At 33.0% G+C, this 15,328-nt stretch overlaps 1 protein-coding gene across 1 annotated transcript; it reads right to left on the reverse strand.

Moving 5' to 3' along the window:
- Window positions 1-3,153: 3,153 nt before the first annotated feature.
- LOC139098480 (cuticle protein 76-like) lies at window positions 3,154-4,728 on the reverse strand. Its single transcript, XM_070650703.1, has 6 exons — window positions 4,668-4,728; window positions 4,436-4,599; window positions 3,996-4,129; window positions 3,377-3,475; window positions 3,230-3,322; window positions 3,154-3,161 (listed from the first exon to the last, which is right to left on the reverse strand). Exons 1-6 carry the CDS (start codon window positions 4,674-4,676, stop codon window positions 3,154-3,156), a joined length of 507 nt encoding a protein of 168 aa, XP_070506804.1. The 5' UTR covers window positions 4,677-4,728.
- Window positions 4,729-15,328: the final 10,600 nt, after the last annotated feature.

Genomic DNA, 15,328 nt, shown 5'->3' on the forward strand with positions numbered 1-15,328 from the left:
CATTTTGTCTTATGGTTGTCAATTGAAGCTCAGTTAGTGACTAATTGATTGATATAAAAAGCTAGTTTGTATCTGCCTGCAGCTCATAAAGATTCTCATGAATGTCAATATATGTAGCATATACAGGCAGCATCATAAATATCAAAAAATTCCATTTAAAAAGTTTTAATGACACTGATGACAAACGAAACAACTCAACTCGATTCCAACAAGGAAATTTTTTAATTGGAATCATAAAACACAGCACACAAAACATCCGATTTCAACGACTTTTATGAATCATATCATCAAAAGCTTTTTAAAATTGACTTTTTACAACCGAAATTATGATGAAAATATCTCATATATACAGCAATTACATAAGCTAAGCTTATACTTATGTACGATGTTACAAGAGGAAATGCGTCATGGTGATTCATACGATTTTTTTGCTACTTATTTTCATTCCTTAATGTTTTCAAACTCAGCCAAATGTAGAAAAATTTATGTAAAAAGAAATAAGAAGAGTTTGGGGATGTTCTTGATGTAATTTATTGAAGCGCATTTTTTTGTGAATCTTATTGGATATTTTTGGATGTTTACTAGAACTCAGTATTATTTTTGAGTAGAGGAAATGTCAACAGGCTCTATTTTAAGATGAGATTGAGTTCAAGGTTTGCAGTACATCTTATGACCAGATTGCACAATTCACTGAAGTGGGTCGAGAACAACTTTATGTTAAGTTCATGCTGAATACGCCTTTTCATCGATCTAGCACCTGATCTATTCCAATTGAGCTTTCTGATGTCACATAGTATTCGAAAATGTACAAGAGGATACAAGGCTTAGACATATCGACGATAACTCTGTTTCCAATCCTCATCAATTTAAAAGAGGTCACGTAAAATATTCAGAAATCAATTTAGAACGTGAAATCAAGGCAATAAAGCTTGAACGATCCTTAGTCAAATATCTTTTGGCAGTGTCTGAATTATTATTTTATGTGAATCTTTTTAGAATATTATTAAAAATAGAATTTTGGGGATCGTTCGTAAATGACGTCGTTAGAAATTAATTTTCATCAACGACATCTTCTCCGTCTAGTAGCAAGGACTTTGTATCCCCGAATGGACAAAAATGCTTTAGAACTAGTCAATAACTGGACATTCACTTGCCTTTAAACAAGCTGGAACAGTGTTTGAGTGTCACGTAGCTTGATATCCCTAACAGACAATGAGCTTGCTTTCAGGGTTCAAAAATACCACTCGGTACCTAAAAGCGGTCGCCTTGTCAGTTAGGGAATGCCTTTTATTAGATATTGAACATCTTTAGTGAATGATTCTATTAAAATCCAAATTTTATCAATAAACGCAATGTCCACGACTCAATAAGTAACAATAAAATCCAATTTCAAGCCCCTTTGATGCCAAAAACTCACTTATTTATGTCCTTTAAAGCTGTTAATTAAAAAAAATCATTTAAATTCATATTTAATAAAAAAATATATCAAAGCCTAAAAAAACGATATCCGATGCAGTGTCGATAGCTTATGGACAGTAATCACATTACTCAAATACGATAAAAAAAATATTTCGATACACATGCAATATCTGTCTTCACGGGATATATGCCATTAAATCATGGATGTCAAAATTTATTATTGATTTCGACGACCTTAAATCGATTGGGACATAAACGTTTATGCCATGGTGCTGAAATCCGTTTAATAACAAAGCTTGTTTATGAATTTTTGTATCGTGGAATTGATGGCCTGGAGGATGTTATTCCATCAATAAGTATGAAATGGAAAGGAGCTGTTAAGGAAGTTTACTTAAAATTCAAAGAACTTGGAAGAGGATTGTTGTTCCAAATGGTTCTAAATAAAATGAAAAGTGACATAGAGGATTTAATGGATAAGAATTGAGTTAGGTCCAAATCCTTAGTGATGCGTTCACAGGAGTTTGTTTTGCATTTTTGAGAACCAAACAACGGGAGTGTTTATTGGCGAATTTGTAAGAGGATTATTAGATTTGGAATGTGAAATGTTGAGAAAGACTAGTGTCGATGTTTTGGGGAAATTGAGGATATTGAAATGTCGATTAAGTTAGATATTGGACTTTCTGATTTTGGAAGTCACTTTAAGTCACTAATTTACAATGAGAACTATAAAGTTTGACAGAACTGGTGGTTGATTTTTTGAGGAAAAATTGATTTGAGTCGACTTGACTCAATATGAAATTCAAGTCGATTTTGGAATGACCTAGTTATGTCAAGAAGTCGTCCAGGAAGAGTATGAATTATGGAAGTCTTATCTACTCTTTCATCCAGTCTGTACAAAGTAATACACTTTGCTTCAATTGCAGTTTTACAGATAATTTCATAGTTCAAGTTCAAGTTGTTTTTAGAAGTTTTACAGTTCAATACTTTGGAGTGTCTGCACCATGGTCATTAAAGACCAAGAATACGAAAATTGTAAATTCACTTTAGAAAACATTTATGCATGGAACGGCCCTGAATACATTACAACTGACTAAAATTGAAATTGGTGCTGACATTTTAAAATACCGGACTTAAGATCCAAGAGTTTTCAATTAACTCCTACTCAAAAATCCCTTGGAAAATATTATATAAATAGCATACACTATTTACCGTATATATAATGCATTTAATTATTATTATTAAGCATAAAATCCATCTGATTAAATGATCAAGAATCATTATCGATCAATTTCAGAGCAAAACGAATAAAAATCTCTGTAATAAGTGAACTGGTCGTTAACAACAGACCAATTTAACGGCCAACAAAGTAAACATTGTAAGCTACAATGAATAAATGTCACATAATTCAGCAATCATTCATCCAGCCACCAAACTCATACAAACTGAAGTCACATATATATAGTAATTTAAAACAGCTTGAAAACAGCCACAAAAGGAAGGAAAGCAAAAAAATAAAAAAAATAAACCCAGCATTTTCCAAATCTTTTTATAGATGATTAAAAGGCATATTTTTTCTTGCGTTTAGAATAATATCGTTTTTTATTGAGAAAAAAGAATGAAAATCAATAAGATGTAAATGTACAATGAGATGGAAAAAAGAAAAATGTTTCATTTCATTCCTTCAATTATTTCACATTTAATTATCAAAATCGTTCAATTACGTGAGCGAGCTCCTTACCATGCTGTAACGAAAGCAATAAAAGAAGAAATTGGTAAAAAATTCATTTCACGAAATTCCCCAAAAACATACCGTAAGAATAAACTGGTGCGGAATAAGTCATATGACTAACTGAGGTCGATGGTGAATACTTGACTCCCAATAAAGTCGGTCCTGCAGCTGCATCTATTCAAATTGTTATTGGTAAAAATAATTTAACTCATTTAAAACTTTACTCACCTGAAATCGGAGCTTGATAGTGTGTTGGTGCTTGATATTGTGAGGCATGAGCATATTGTGGTGCTTGATATACTGTGGGAGCTACAACAGCAGGTGCAGCTGAAAAACAAGAAGTTTAAAAAGTTTATTGATTATGTGCTGATACAGTTTATGACACTTTTTTTCACTCAATCAGGAAGGTGGTTGGAAGTGCTTTAAAGTGAAAAGTTATTGAAAAGTTGTTATGGATTATGAAAAGGAAGGATGTTATCGAGTGACAGAAAGTTAGTGTCAACAACTATTATATTAAGATGCTCCAAGATGGTTGGAACTGAGTTAGATCTAGCAGTACAACTAGTTTGCTGGGGCAATGCCACGTCGCATTAACGTTAAGACGCGAATTAACCATAATGCAAAATGACGGCTGATTTCAATCCATTTTTACGGCGAAAAATACGATACGTCGCGTTGTGTCGCTCGGATATAGGCAACCGATATCACTTTACATTCAGACAACTTCAAAACTCACTAAAAATACCTAAAAAGTCTCTCAAAACAGCTACAATTCCATCAAAACTAAATGATAACCAACCTTCCTCCCATTCCCACATATAATTTAACACAGCAATCAAAAACTCACCATGAACGGCAGCAGGAGCATGATAAGCAACAGGAGCTTGATGATATGCAGCTGGTGCATGATAAGCGACAGGTTGATGTACTGCAATACCTGGATTTGACACTCTCACGTCATGCTTAGAAACTGAGCTGTATCTATTTTGTATTGTGGGAAAAATAACAAATAGAAAATTGCGGTTGGGGATTTAGAGATTCTAAGGATTTTGCATTATTGAATTTTATTTTTTGTACAGTTCACATAGTCAGCTAGTCATATTGTCTGTAGTCGAGTATTGATTTTACAAAACTGATATATTTTCTGTTACAGTGAACTTTTCTTGTAAAGATCCAAGTGTGCGTACGATAAGTCGTTCTTTTAAGCCTCGACACGAAAAGGTACGAGATTTTATCATCTCTACTATCGAGTTTGCATTTAAATGACATGGTAATGAAATTACTTACGGTGTATCAATTGTTTTTGAGTTGTAACTAACTTGTTGTAAATTTCCATATGACCGCAAAACATTCTGTTGTTCACTCGTTACCGTAGGAGCAATCACAGTTGCACCATTGTAATTTGCAACACCAGCAAAACACATGGATGAGAAAGCCACAAGAAGTACGAACTAGAAAATTAATTTGAAACTCTGATTGTTGTTGTTGTAAACAATAAATTTATGTGCTCGGAACTTACTCGAAGCATTGTTGAGATTGTTTTTTAAGGTAAATAAATACAATAAATAAATGAATTATATTCGCACGGATACACTTCGTACTAGTTACGCAATTGATTTCAATATGAGCAATAATGGACATGTTTGGTCTGTTTTTATAGTCTTAGCGAGTTGTGAACTTCTTTTCTTCTTCCATCATGGATTTAATAAAGTAAAACAGAATAAAATAAGTTCAAAGGGAAATCATGAAAATCATAAAAAGTCATTTAATAAATTATTGAAAAGTTAAAGCTGACTTTTAAATTTTAACATATTTAAAGCGCAATGGAATCAACTTGACTTTTAATTAATTTAAATTCATGAGACATGATACTGGGTTACAAAAGTTTCATGAGCATGAGAATACTTGAGTTGAATTTCTAAGAAAATTATTTCGTTAATAGCCTGGCATAGATTTCGTAATTAAATTTAGAAGTTTTGACAAGATAAGCTTGAGCAAAAGTTATACGAAGACTACGTAATAATAGAATATGAGCAACAGATTGGAAACAACGAAGACATGCTTATAACATATCAATGGAGATTCTTTTGAGGTTAGAAAGGAGCTGGATGGCAGGTAATTTTGTGGTGCTTCTTGGATATGGTTTTGGAATGTATTGAACTTGAATTTCTAGTCACTAACTAAAATCCTATTTTTGAAGCTCTGTTTTGAAAACAAACTATGTTTCAAAAGTATTTACCACAGTATAAAAGCCTGATAAACCAATCTTGTCAGGCCGTTCTGGATCCAGCGTATATCAATGCAATGTACCTAAACATAATTGATGCTTTACGAATACACAAACCGGATTGACAAGTCTAGAACAGCGAAGCTATCAAATCTGACATGACAATCCTTGGAATCAAACCCAAGTCGTTGGCATCGATTGACTGACACTCTAACAACACCACAATTACAGCTACATTGCAACTAGTTGATAAACATTTAAAAATTTGGCAATCTGGTGATGACCTTTTAATCTCATGCTAAACTTCATATAACGTGAATCTATATATAAATAGTCCTATAGTCATTTCAAACGATGTAATTTTCAGGAAAGCAATATTCACATTCCAATCACATTGCACAGAGAACAGTCGTGACTAGGATCTCTGCCAAAAATACATTCTATTTAGAATTCAATAAAAAGTATAAAGTTCTATGGATATTTTGCATAATAATACAAAATCCTGTTGACGAAGGTGACTACGAATATTCATTCAAAAATAAATTTCAATGGAAAAACATTCCCCTGCTGTTATCTGAAAAAATTAAATTGAAATTCTACATGTAGTCACCAAAATGAGATGTTATTGTGGTATCAGATACCCATGTAGTGTCAGCAATAAAACACGGGTCAAAAATGTCACAGCGATGTTGGAGTGAACAAAGAAAAAGCTGCAACTGGGCAGTACCACACATTGTGAAGTATATTAAAGTAAATGCTCAATATTTGATAGGACATGAATAGACCCAGCAAATGCTCGTTCAAAATTATACGATTCAGCATAAAATATAATATTCATGGTAACATTGTATTAGCTGATGTGGACAGATATTGAGTGAGATGGAACAGTTTTTTGTATACGACTGAAGCTTTAGGGAAATAAAAAGAATCAGACCATCAATAATAATCATTGACATCAATAAAGCTCATCTATCAACTGTTAGGAATACATTTTCCGCGAAGCAATTTTTGAAGCGATAATTCACAATTTTTTTCTTATAAAGACGAGCTATATTTCCTTTTAACGACTCACAAATGCCGCTGAGTGACACTTAGATGGTAGAATAATAGGAAATAATGACGAAATTATTTTTTGGGCTTCAACTTTATTGTTTTGAGATTTTTCTGTAAAAAATGATGTGATTGAGTCTTGAGGATGTATAATTTCAAGGCTGTAGCTCAGTACTGGGTAACCTATGTGCCGCGATACACTAATGTGCCTTCAATAACTTTTGAAAATTCATGAACCGCATGTCGTGTGCGATTTTGATCGAGACTTATTAACAAAGTGGACCTCATTAATTCAAAGGTTGCCCACCACTGCTGTAGATTCAAAACGAGATGCTCGAGAGCCTCAGCACTATCGATTAGAACATTAAATGCAAATTTAATTTAAAAATCGATTTTATTACGTCATAAACTTACATTATGTCCATATCTGCAGCATCAACTGTCCTCAACTTTAATTTCAATCCCCATTACTCCCAAAAAAATGTCCAATCCACTTTAAAACACCCACAAATATAGAAAAAGGCCTTAGAATTTAGTCACATATATTCAATGTGCACACATTAAGTGTAAAGCAGGCAATAAAGCTATAAAAATAATGATAATGAATACATAGGTCCATAAAAGTACATTTTCAATGCGACAAAAAAAAAACCTTCAAGTACAGAATGAGTGTCCCCAAGCCATTATCATTATTCGTGGCAATATCCTGAATTTGTATCAAATTCATTGAACATTTACGATACAAATCCAATAAATTATTCAGGTTTTCCTTGTCAAACAGTTGCTTCAAAACGAATTTTACGACATCATCTTAGTAAAATTTATTGAATAAGCTTTATGAGCATGTCTTTCTATTCCACAGAAGATGTGAATGTGGTGAATTTGGTTGAAGACTTAAAGAGACTCATTTGGATGAATTTCAATTCCATTGGGAGGAATGATGTTAAGTGAATTTGAGTGGTCAGTGTATAGCAAGTGCTGAAAAGAGAGGAGAGGCTTCTTTCTGAGTTGTTCCTTAATTTTATGGACATTATACAGTAGCTGAACCTTATTACGCCTCTGATTTTGAGTTAATGTTGTTTGTACAAATAGAATTAGTGGAACGACTGTAATGCTGATACCTTTTTCATGATGGGAAATGAGACATCATTTGAACGGTTCATTTAACATTTAAAATTTCATTTTAGATTTAATAAATGGCATAATTTGACCTCAGATTAATGGTTTCTTATTCTCCCTTACATTATCTACTTTTACATGATAAATAGATTATGTACTTGAAACTTTTATCTTACATCTCTCCTTATTCTCATTACAACAGTCATAACAAGAACTTTTTGTTGTCATGACGATGAAAAATAAGAACGACTCAGTCAAAGTGACATGAATAATGCGTTCAACTTTGCTCGCAATATGAGCAAAATGTACATTTATCTCCAACTCATGTTGTTAATGGACTTCGCTTGCTCTCATTCAATTTTTGTGTGTGTAAATCCCTTAAATTAATAACAAAAATGACTTTTAACAACAAAAGAGAACCGGCCTACAAGAATAAGAAGAAGTTCTAAAGCGGACTGCAATTAAATCAAGTTCTACCCTCGTAGAATTTTTTAAATACATTTAATAATAAAGTTTTAAGCTCTTTTAATTAAAGATATATAGTTAATGGCTGGACAATTACGAACAATTTAATTCTACTTGAAGCATATTTTTAGCTAAGGATAGGAGCATAAATATTTGGAATTTATTGAGGTCGTTTTGGGAGGCTTAATTGGAGACTGTCTTGGGAAAGGATTAATTTGGAATTAATGGAATTAATTAATGTATGCCAAAGAAGTCACCTAATTGTTCGCATTCTTATAAACGTTAAGAGATATTCAAACCTAATCAAATAAGTGTTAGATATGTTTTGTGGATTAGATATGCTTTCGGGATTAAGAATTAAGCAAGCGATTAGAGATTGAGCAAGCGGTAAGAACTTTCGAAGTCTCGGTTTTGACTTATGTTCGAGAATAGGATCAAGAACGAAACTACAAGCTCAATTGGACAAAAATACATTACCCCTAGTTAATGTCAAGTTAATGATTAGTAAGTGACTAGTTATAATGCTTTTTGTCCACTCGAGAAGGGAATATGTCATGGACTTTGACTCAAGAATCTTTAGCAAGCAATAGCCTGCGATAGAGCTAGGCTGTGTAAGCGCGAATATGGATTTGGCTGTTTTATTCAAATATTATGATTTTCATAAAATAGTATGAAGTCATGATCCTGAAAATTCGAGTATTTGGATATTTGTACTAGTAGTAAATCCCCTAAACAATTGACATCCCTAAATGCAACTAGATTCATTTGTGATTTGAGTAAAGTAATGCATCACAATTTGTATATTCGCCCAACAAAGTAAGTATGTCAACAACACTGCATCTCTATTTAATCATTGTATTTTTCGCTCATATATACCTTGACAACGTTACAGACTCCTACACAACAACTTTACAAAACCAGAACCACATCGAGCTAACACAACAGCGTTGTTATGTTGCAAAACAATACCTAGAAGTGAATAATTCGATTTGAAAATTTCTGCAATTTTTCCATTAACAATACCACGAAAATATCAATCCGTAAATAACAAAATTATGCTTTTATTTTTCTCAAATACAAAATGTTCATCAACAATATTTTTTATGCTTGAAAACTCTTTCCATTATCTCTAAATTGCTGTCAATTTTCAGTTCTAATTTAGTCAACAAAAAAACAAGAGAAATGCGTTGCCATGCCGACACTCACCTGCCGTGAAATTACTTGCAAATTTCATCTCATTTCAACAGTAACAATAAAAAGAGACAGCGACTGACAATTATTAAGTCTTTTTCATTGAATAATTCTTTATATCGAATGAGAGCATTTATCATACCCAAGTATGTACCAGCCGACAACACACAACATTTTATCACCTTTTGTCTTGTTTCAAGGTCTCGGGATGTTGAGTAAGTGAAGAAAGAGAGAAAGAATAATAAAAAAAAGTTCATGGCCTGCTTAAAGATAAAAATGGTTTAAAATTTCACTTTCTGAGGGACATTCTTAATACATTTTTTAAGGTGTCTCGTATGAGATTAAAATAAGAAGAAGGTAGACGTGGAAAAAAAGGTGGATAAATCACAGCACCAGAGTAAAATGTTTGTTTTTACAACTCCTAAATAACTCGAAACATTTGTTGACGTATTTTTCCAGACAACTGCTAACAATTCTTGTTTTTGTGTCTTCCGTACGCTTTGATTTATGATTCAACATTTCATCTCCTTAGAGGCATCTAATAAATGAGCTCATGCCAATGTCAAATGATATGGCAAATAAAATTAATGACATTCAGAAACTGCATTTTTTGGGGCTATATCTCTATTAATGTTTACCAATCAGTTTTAATCAAACAGGAGTGATTATAAGTAAATAGAAGTGATTAAGTTTGGGGATTAGCCTTATATGAAGAATGATGTGAACGCATTTTTTTTTGGTGATTTATTGACTGTAATCAGAAGACATAAGGGAGGATGTGTCTTACCAAATGTCAAGTATATGCATACCTTCTCGTCATCATTGATATTTAAGATCCTTATTCATATCCCAAGATGTTGATAAATACACCTCTGAGGATCGAGATACGTAAATTGAAGAACATCTATGTATGTCAAAAGCCTTTTTGTATAGCATTACTTATAGAATAACAGCCCGAGCAACAGGATAGACATGGTTATACTTGAAAATGCCGATAATGAACTTGAATCGGTCATCATCGAAATCAATTTGCTCATACAATTCAACATAAGACTCAGTAGACACAAGGCTTCATTTGACAATTATTTGGAAGTCACACGAGCAAGGATTAATACTAGATCGATTTTCAAATACTCAAGTATCAAGCACTCGAGTTGAATATGAGTATATAGCATCAATCTCTGGATTTTGGAAGGATTTAATACTTTGCTATATTTGCTGTCTTTGCTTACTTTGTTTTTGGGGCTTCAAACTTCCTACTTCTACGGGGGTTTCCACTATCTAGTTCAAAGAAGCTTCAGGCATTCTGAAGATAGCTCAAGGTATTCCGTCAATCTTAGATAGAATTGTAAGTAACCCGATCGGCACTTTTTTAAATGTGCTTGATGTTCTAGTGGCTGCGACTTGGTTCCAAACATTTCAAAGAGTGCCGTAAGTTACGACAGAATTGCCCTAATATAGAATCGTGTGCTACTCGGGACGATAACAAGCCCTATCCTAGAAAAACAAGCTCATGTTGCTGATAATTCAAATTCACAGTGATGTGAATCGAGTTTCTCAGTTTACAATAAATTTTTTTGTTGTAGCACCACATAAAGTTGTCATTCTTATTCATGATCGTGCTATTGTTGACTTTTGAGACGCCGCTTAATGATTACATAATTTAATGCTCAGATCACATTGTAAATTTCTTTAAATTAATCAAAACCTTGTAAACGAGAAATAATTGGTGATCCCGGACAGTGAATGAGGTGGCTTTGTGGTTATATAAATGGAAACAAAGATTTGACTTAAATTTGAGTGACTAGAACATCATTAGATGAAGACCGGTTTTAGGTACCGTAGTGGTCTATCTGCACCATGAAAGCATACTATTTGTCTGTTAGGGATGTTAGCTTGCAGTAGTGTTGACTTCAAAGAAGACGAAAGCTTTGTACTGTTGATTATCAGGCTAATTTCCACTAGTGCTTATACTGTTTGCTTCATTAATATTCAAATAGACATCTCTAAAAGGATCCTGACTTTACATAGTGGAATTGTCAATTTTTTACCTTTTTATGCCTACCTGCAAACTGCAAACCCAAAGAATCATAATCGGAAGTTAAAAACCTAAACAAGTTTACTAAAATCAACATAACAACAACAAAAATATTGAATCAATAAGCATCCCAATTGTATCATTCACCACGCGTCTCATAAAAGTTTACAGAAAACATCAAGCACCATTAAAAAGTCACCGAACCATGCCCCATTTCCAACAATATGCCACTCGTGAAATATTTAAAAAAAAAATACATTTTCAACAGTTTTGCCAACGCAACGTTTTTATTCCAAGCACATTTACTTGACAAATTGTCATCTGAGACGCGCAATTATTCTACACAATGAAAAAAAAAGAGTCGGAATCTCTTCAACATTCATAACCCACATTAAAATTCTCTGATTGAAGTCGAAGGAAAGGAAACAAAAATATCAAATAAAATAAAACTTAAAGCTTTTATCAGAATAAATGAGAAAAGTTTTAACAAACACACAAGACAGCCTTATCATGCTCTCGAGACTCATTACTATAGCCAAGTCATATGATAAACATTTCTACGAATTTTCAGAGCATAATCGGATGTCATACAAACGTGTTTTTCCTTACATCAGCACAAAATTTTTTCAAGCTATTTATATATAAAAAGGCACTCATTTTCCTTCTTTTTGGACAGGAAGTTACCAAATCAGAAGATCATCATTCCATCTCCCATGGGTACTAGACACACAAATGAGTACAATTTGTTAGTTCCTGTGATACTAAATTACGATGATATACAAAGTGGACAGACAGAGTTTGTGCATGTCAGAGTGTGGCTTTCTCAAAAGCGACCGTTAACTTTTTTCAAATTTTTTTTTTTGGAATATTCAAATTTTTTTTAACCGTTACTTTTACTTTTCTTCGTAACGTAAATTTTTATTTCAAAATAAGTTGAGTTCGAATTGTTCGACAATCTAATGTCGAAAAACTCAAGAGACAGCCACACTCTGGAGCATGTATATGCCAAGGTATGGAATATTCCGTAATGTTATGTTTACCTTATTCATAATACCCAAGACGTGGGATGAAGAGAATTGGAATTCGTCTGTATCTTGCCATACCTAAAGAGAGAAAAAAATTACAATTGAAGAAGAATAATAAATAAGTAGATTAATTTGGGAATTTTTTATCTTCTCTCTCTCTCTCTCCTTTTTTGCTGTTCAATTTCCGTCTGTTTCTCGTTTTTTTTTTTTATTTGCCATATGTTTTGTTTATGTGCGGCATGCTGTCGGTACACTTTGGAATACGTGCTATGGCATATAAAGTCGACTGATGATAAAATACCTTCCATCGCTATCAATTTATCTGATAATAATGTAATATTATTTGCAGCATATGGTATTGAATAGCTGGTGCTGCGGTTTTAACAAACAAAAAAAAAAGGCATGGGATATCCGGTGAATTGTATAAAATATTTACAACAAATGGATTAGTTCATGAAAAATACAAAAGCCTGCCTCGCATAATTTTCACTTCTTGTTCTGTTTAGCAAATGAATATTAAGGCTGGAGGTGGAAATGATGTTAAAATTGTCTAAAATTTCGATTCAAAACTAAAATTGGCATCTAAATTAATTTATGTCCAAGCCTCGAGCAGCCAAAAGATGAAACTGTTGATTCCTTTTTATTTGCCATGAATTTTTAAAATAATCAATGCCCTGAAATTGTTTAGGTACTATTGTTCTTATTAGCTACTTTTTCTGACTTTTGGCTGTTTAAGTTGTTCAGACCTTTTCTCGTGTACTTGTAGATCCTTAAGTTTATGAAATTTTAACGTTCATCTATTATTAATGATTCTTTCAGCTTGTTTCGATGCTTTTAATTGACTTCTTTTTAAAAAAGGATTGTTTTGGATACAGAAGTTTTTTTGTTCTTTTTGCAGATATTGGAATTTTTAAAAGTTGATGATTTTTGGAGATTTTCGATGGAATTCCCTCAACAGACAGAGAAAGGTGCATTCTCATGAGTATGCTAACAAAATTAAGCGTTTTGAATAATATTGGTTGAGTGTTCCGAAAGGCACAAAGAGTAGTAATGCCTGATGAAATTCGTCCTCAAGCCAGCGCCAAGTGGCCTGGTGTCAGATTTCCATCCATTTCTACGGCGCGGTTATAATCATAGGGTCGCTAATTTAGGTAAGTGTGCTCATTTCCTGTTTGGGTTCCAAATTTGTACCAAGGCTAAGTCGAGACTGAGTCTCTAAGTAGTTTTTCTACTTTCTAAGAGCATGTTCCAAATGGAAATGGCTGTTAATTGAGTAAATTGCTATAAATTGTATAGTTTATAACTAGGCATACGTTTGACTAATCTCAACTTCTTTCTCTCTGGTACAATGTATTGAATATTATTTTAAAAGTATTATAAATCAAGTCCTGAGCCTGATCATCTTGAAATAATCGCTTCTAATCTGAGATTAAGTAGTTAATGAAGATAATACAGATATGGAAGGGGATTTCTCAGAATAAAATAGATCAGTAAATGCGTTCAGTTTGTAATAGGAATTGAAATCCATTCAAGATTATTGATTTATGTTTTAGAAACAGACAGGAGACTGTTCGGTAAATTGTTTGTGGTAATTGATTAAGGATATTGCACTCTAACACATGTTTTTAAGATTAGTTCATCAATTTTATCTTAATCAGCTCTCCCGAGCGACGCAAGTAGAGAATGTTTGTCATGGAGCTTTTAAGGGTTGGGCTTAAGCTCTTTTATTAGCACCAAATGGAAGTCGTCTCTATTTGGCAGTCCGTATGAACAATGAATATGCTACAACTAGTTAAAGGCAAGTTAATGACTAGCTATTTCTAACGTGTTTTTACCGTTCGGGATGGAACGGCTTGCTGAGTCTTAAATGCTCCGTTCATCTTCATTGGTGTAACTCGTGTCTGGATATTTAGTAAAATAACAATTGTATCCTGTACTCCATAGTCCTTACCAAACCAACTTCGATAAAAATTCAAAAATTCATTCAACCCTAGAGAAAATTCACCTAGCTGATTTAGGATATGCACAACTTATTTTCTCACATTAAATAATCATATGTATCCATATAAATATCACATTGACGTTTCACACAAATATTATTGTATGAACCCATATTCCAAAAAGAAACCTTCAATTCAAAATTTTTTATCTGTAAATTCAGAATCATATTCCCACCTTACCTTGAAATGGAAGTAGAATGAAAAATATTCATTCTCGTGTATTTTTAAACATTTTTTTTTCTTCAGTTGCTTTTTTACATTAAAAGCATCTCTTTAAAGGAAAGAATAAAAGTGAACAATGAAGAATGATAGCTGTAAAAGCATCCTTCCTATTCTTTGCCCTTCCTGAACGATGAAACTCAACATCCGTAACCAAAATCTTTCTTTCTTCTTCTCCCTCCTTTCTCCCTTTACTTATGCTTATGCTTCCCTGCCTTGTACATACGTACGAATGTATTTACAATGTAAAGACTGATGAATACAAATCTACAAGGAGAAAAAAGGAAAGAAAAGAATCGAGAAGAACACAGTGCTTTTGTACTTAATCAGATTTCTGTCCATTTACTTCATGCATAAAGTAAACAGTTTGGTTTTGTTTGCCCATGTATCTTACACCCATTTCCACCCACAATAATCACTCCTTCCACCTTATTTACCATCCTTGTTCATCGCAACAGTCGTTATATGCAGGAAATCTTTGAAGATTTTATTTTAACATGCTTTCTTTTGTTCCTTTTTATTATTTTTCTTATTAGAAGATTAACATTGTCGGAGAGCAAGACTGACATACAAGCAGCTAACATGGAATTTTCTAATAAAATACTCGCTTGTCATATTAATGTAGGATATTCACAGAATTGAGAGTATATATAGATAGATTCAAGTTCAATCGGATATAAAGTGATTGTCTTAAATCAATTTCTTTCCACAAAATAAAATTTTGTAGATGTTATGTCGTCATATGGATGAACAATGTACATTATTTGATTCAGAGTTGACAATTGATGGCTTCTGATATTGGCAGTCAACAGCCACTGGCTCCCGTTGTTGGCAGGTGTCATTAAC

This window comes from Chironomus tepperi, unplaced genomic scaffold, assembly GCF_022539635.2.
Source record: "Chironomus tepperi strain 1889 unplaced genomic scaffold, CSIRO-AGI_Ctep_v1 contig_445, whole genome shotgun sequence".
NCBI classification, from domain to species: domain Eukaryota; kingdom Metazoa; phylum Arthropoda; class Insecta; order Diptera; family Chironomidae; genus Chironomus; species Chironomus tepperi.

What these genes read in the sequence shown, in the direction of transcription:
- LOC139098480 (XM_070650703.1), bottom strand. An exon ending in TGCTCCTGCTGCCGTTCATG is followed by an intron (nt 3,476 to 3,995) that starts GTGAGTTTTTGA and finishes CTTGTTTTTCAG; the next exon opens with CTGCACCTGCTGTTGTAGCT. An exon ending in CTATCAAGCTCCGATTTCAG is followed by an intron (nt 3,323 to 3,376) that starts GTGAGTAAAGTT and finishes CAATTTGAATAG; the next exon opens with ATGCAGCTGCAGGACCGACT.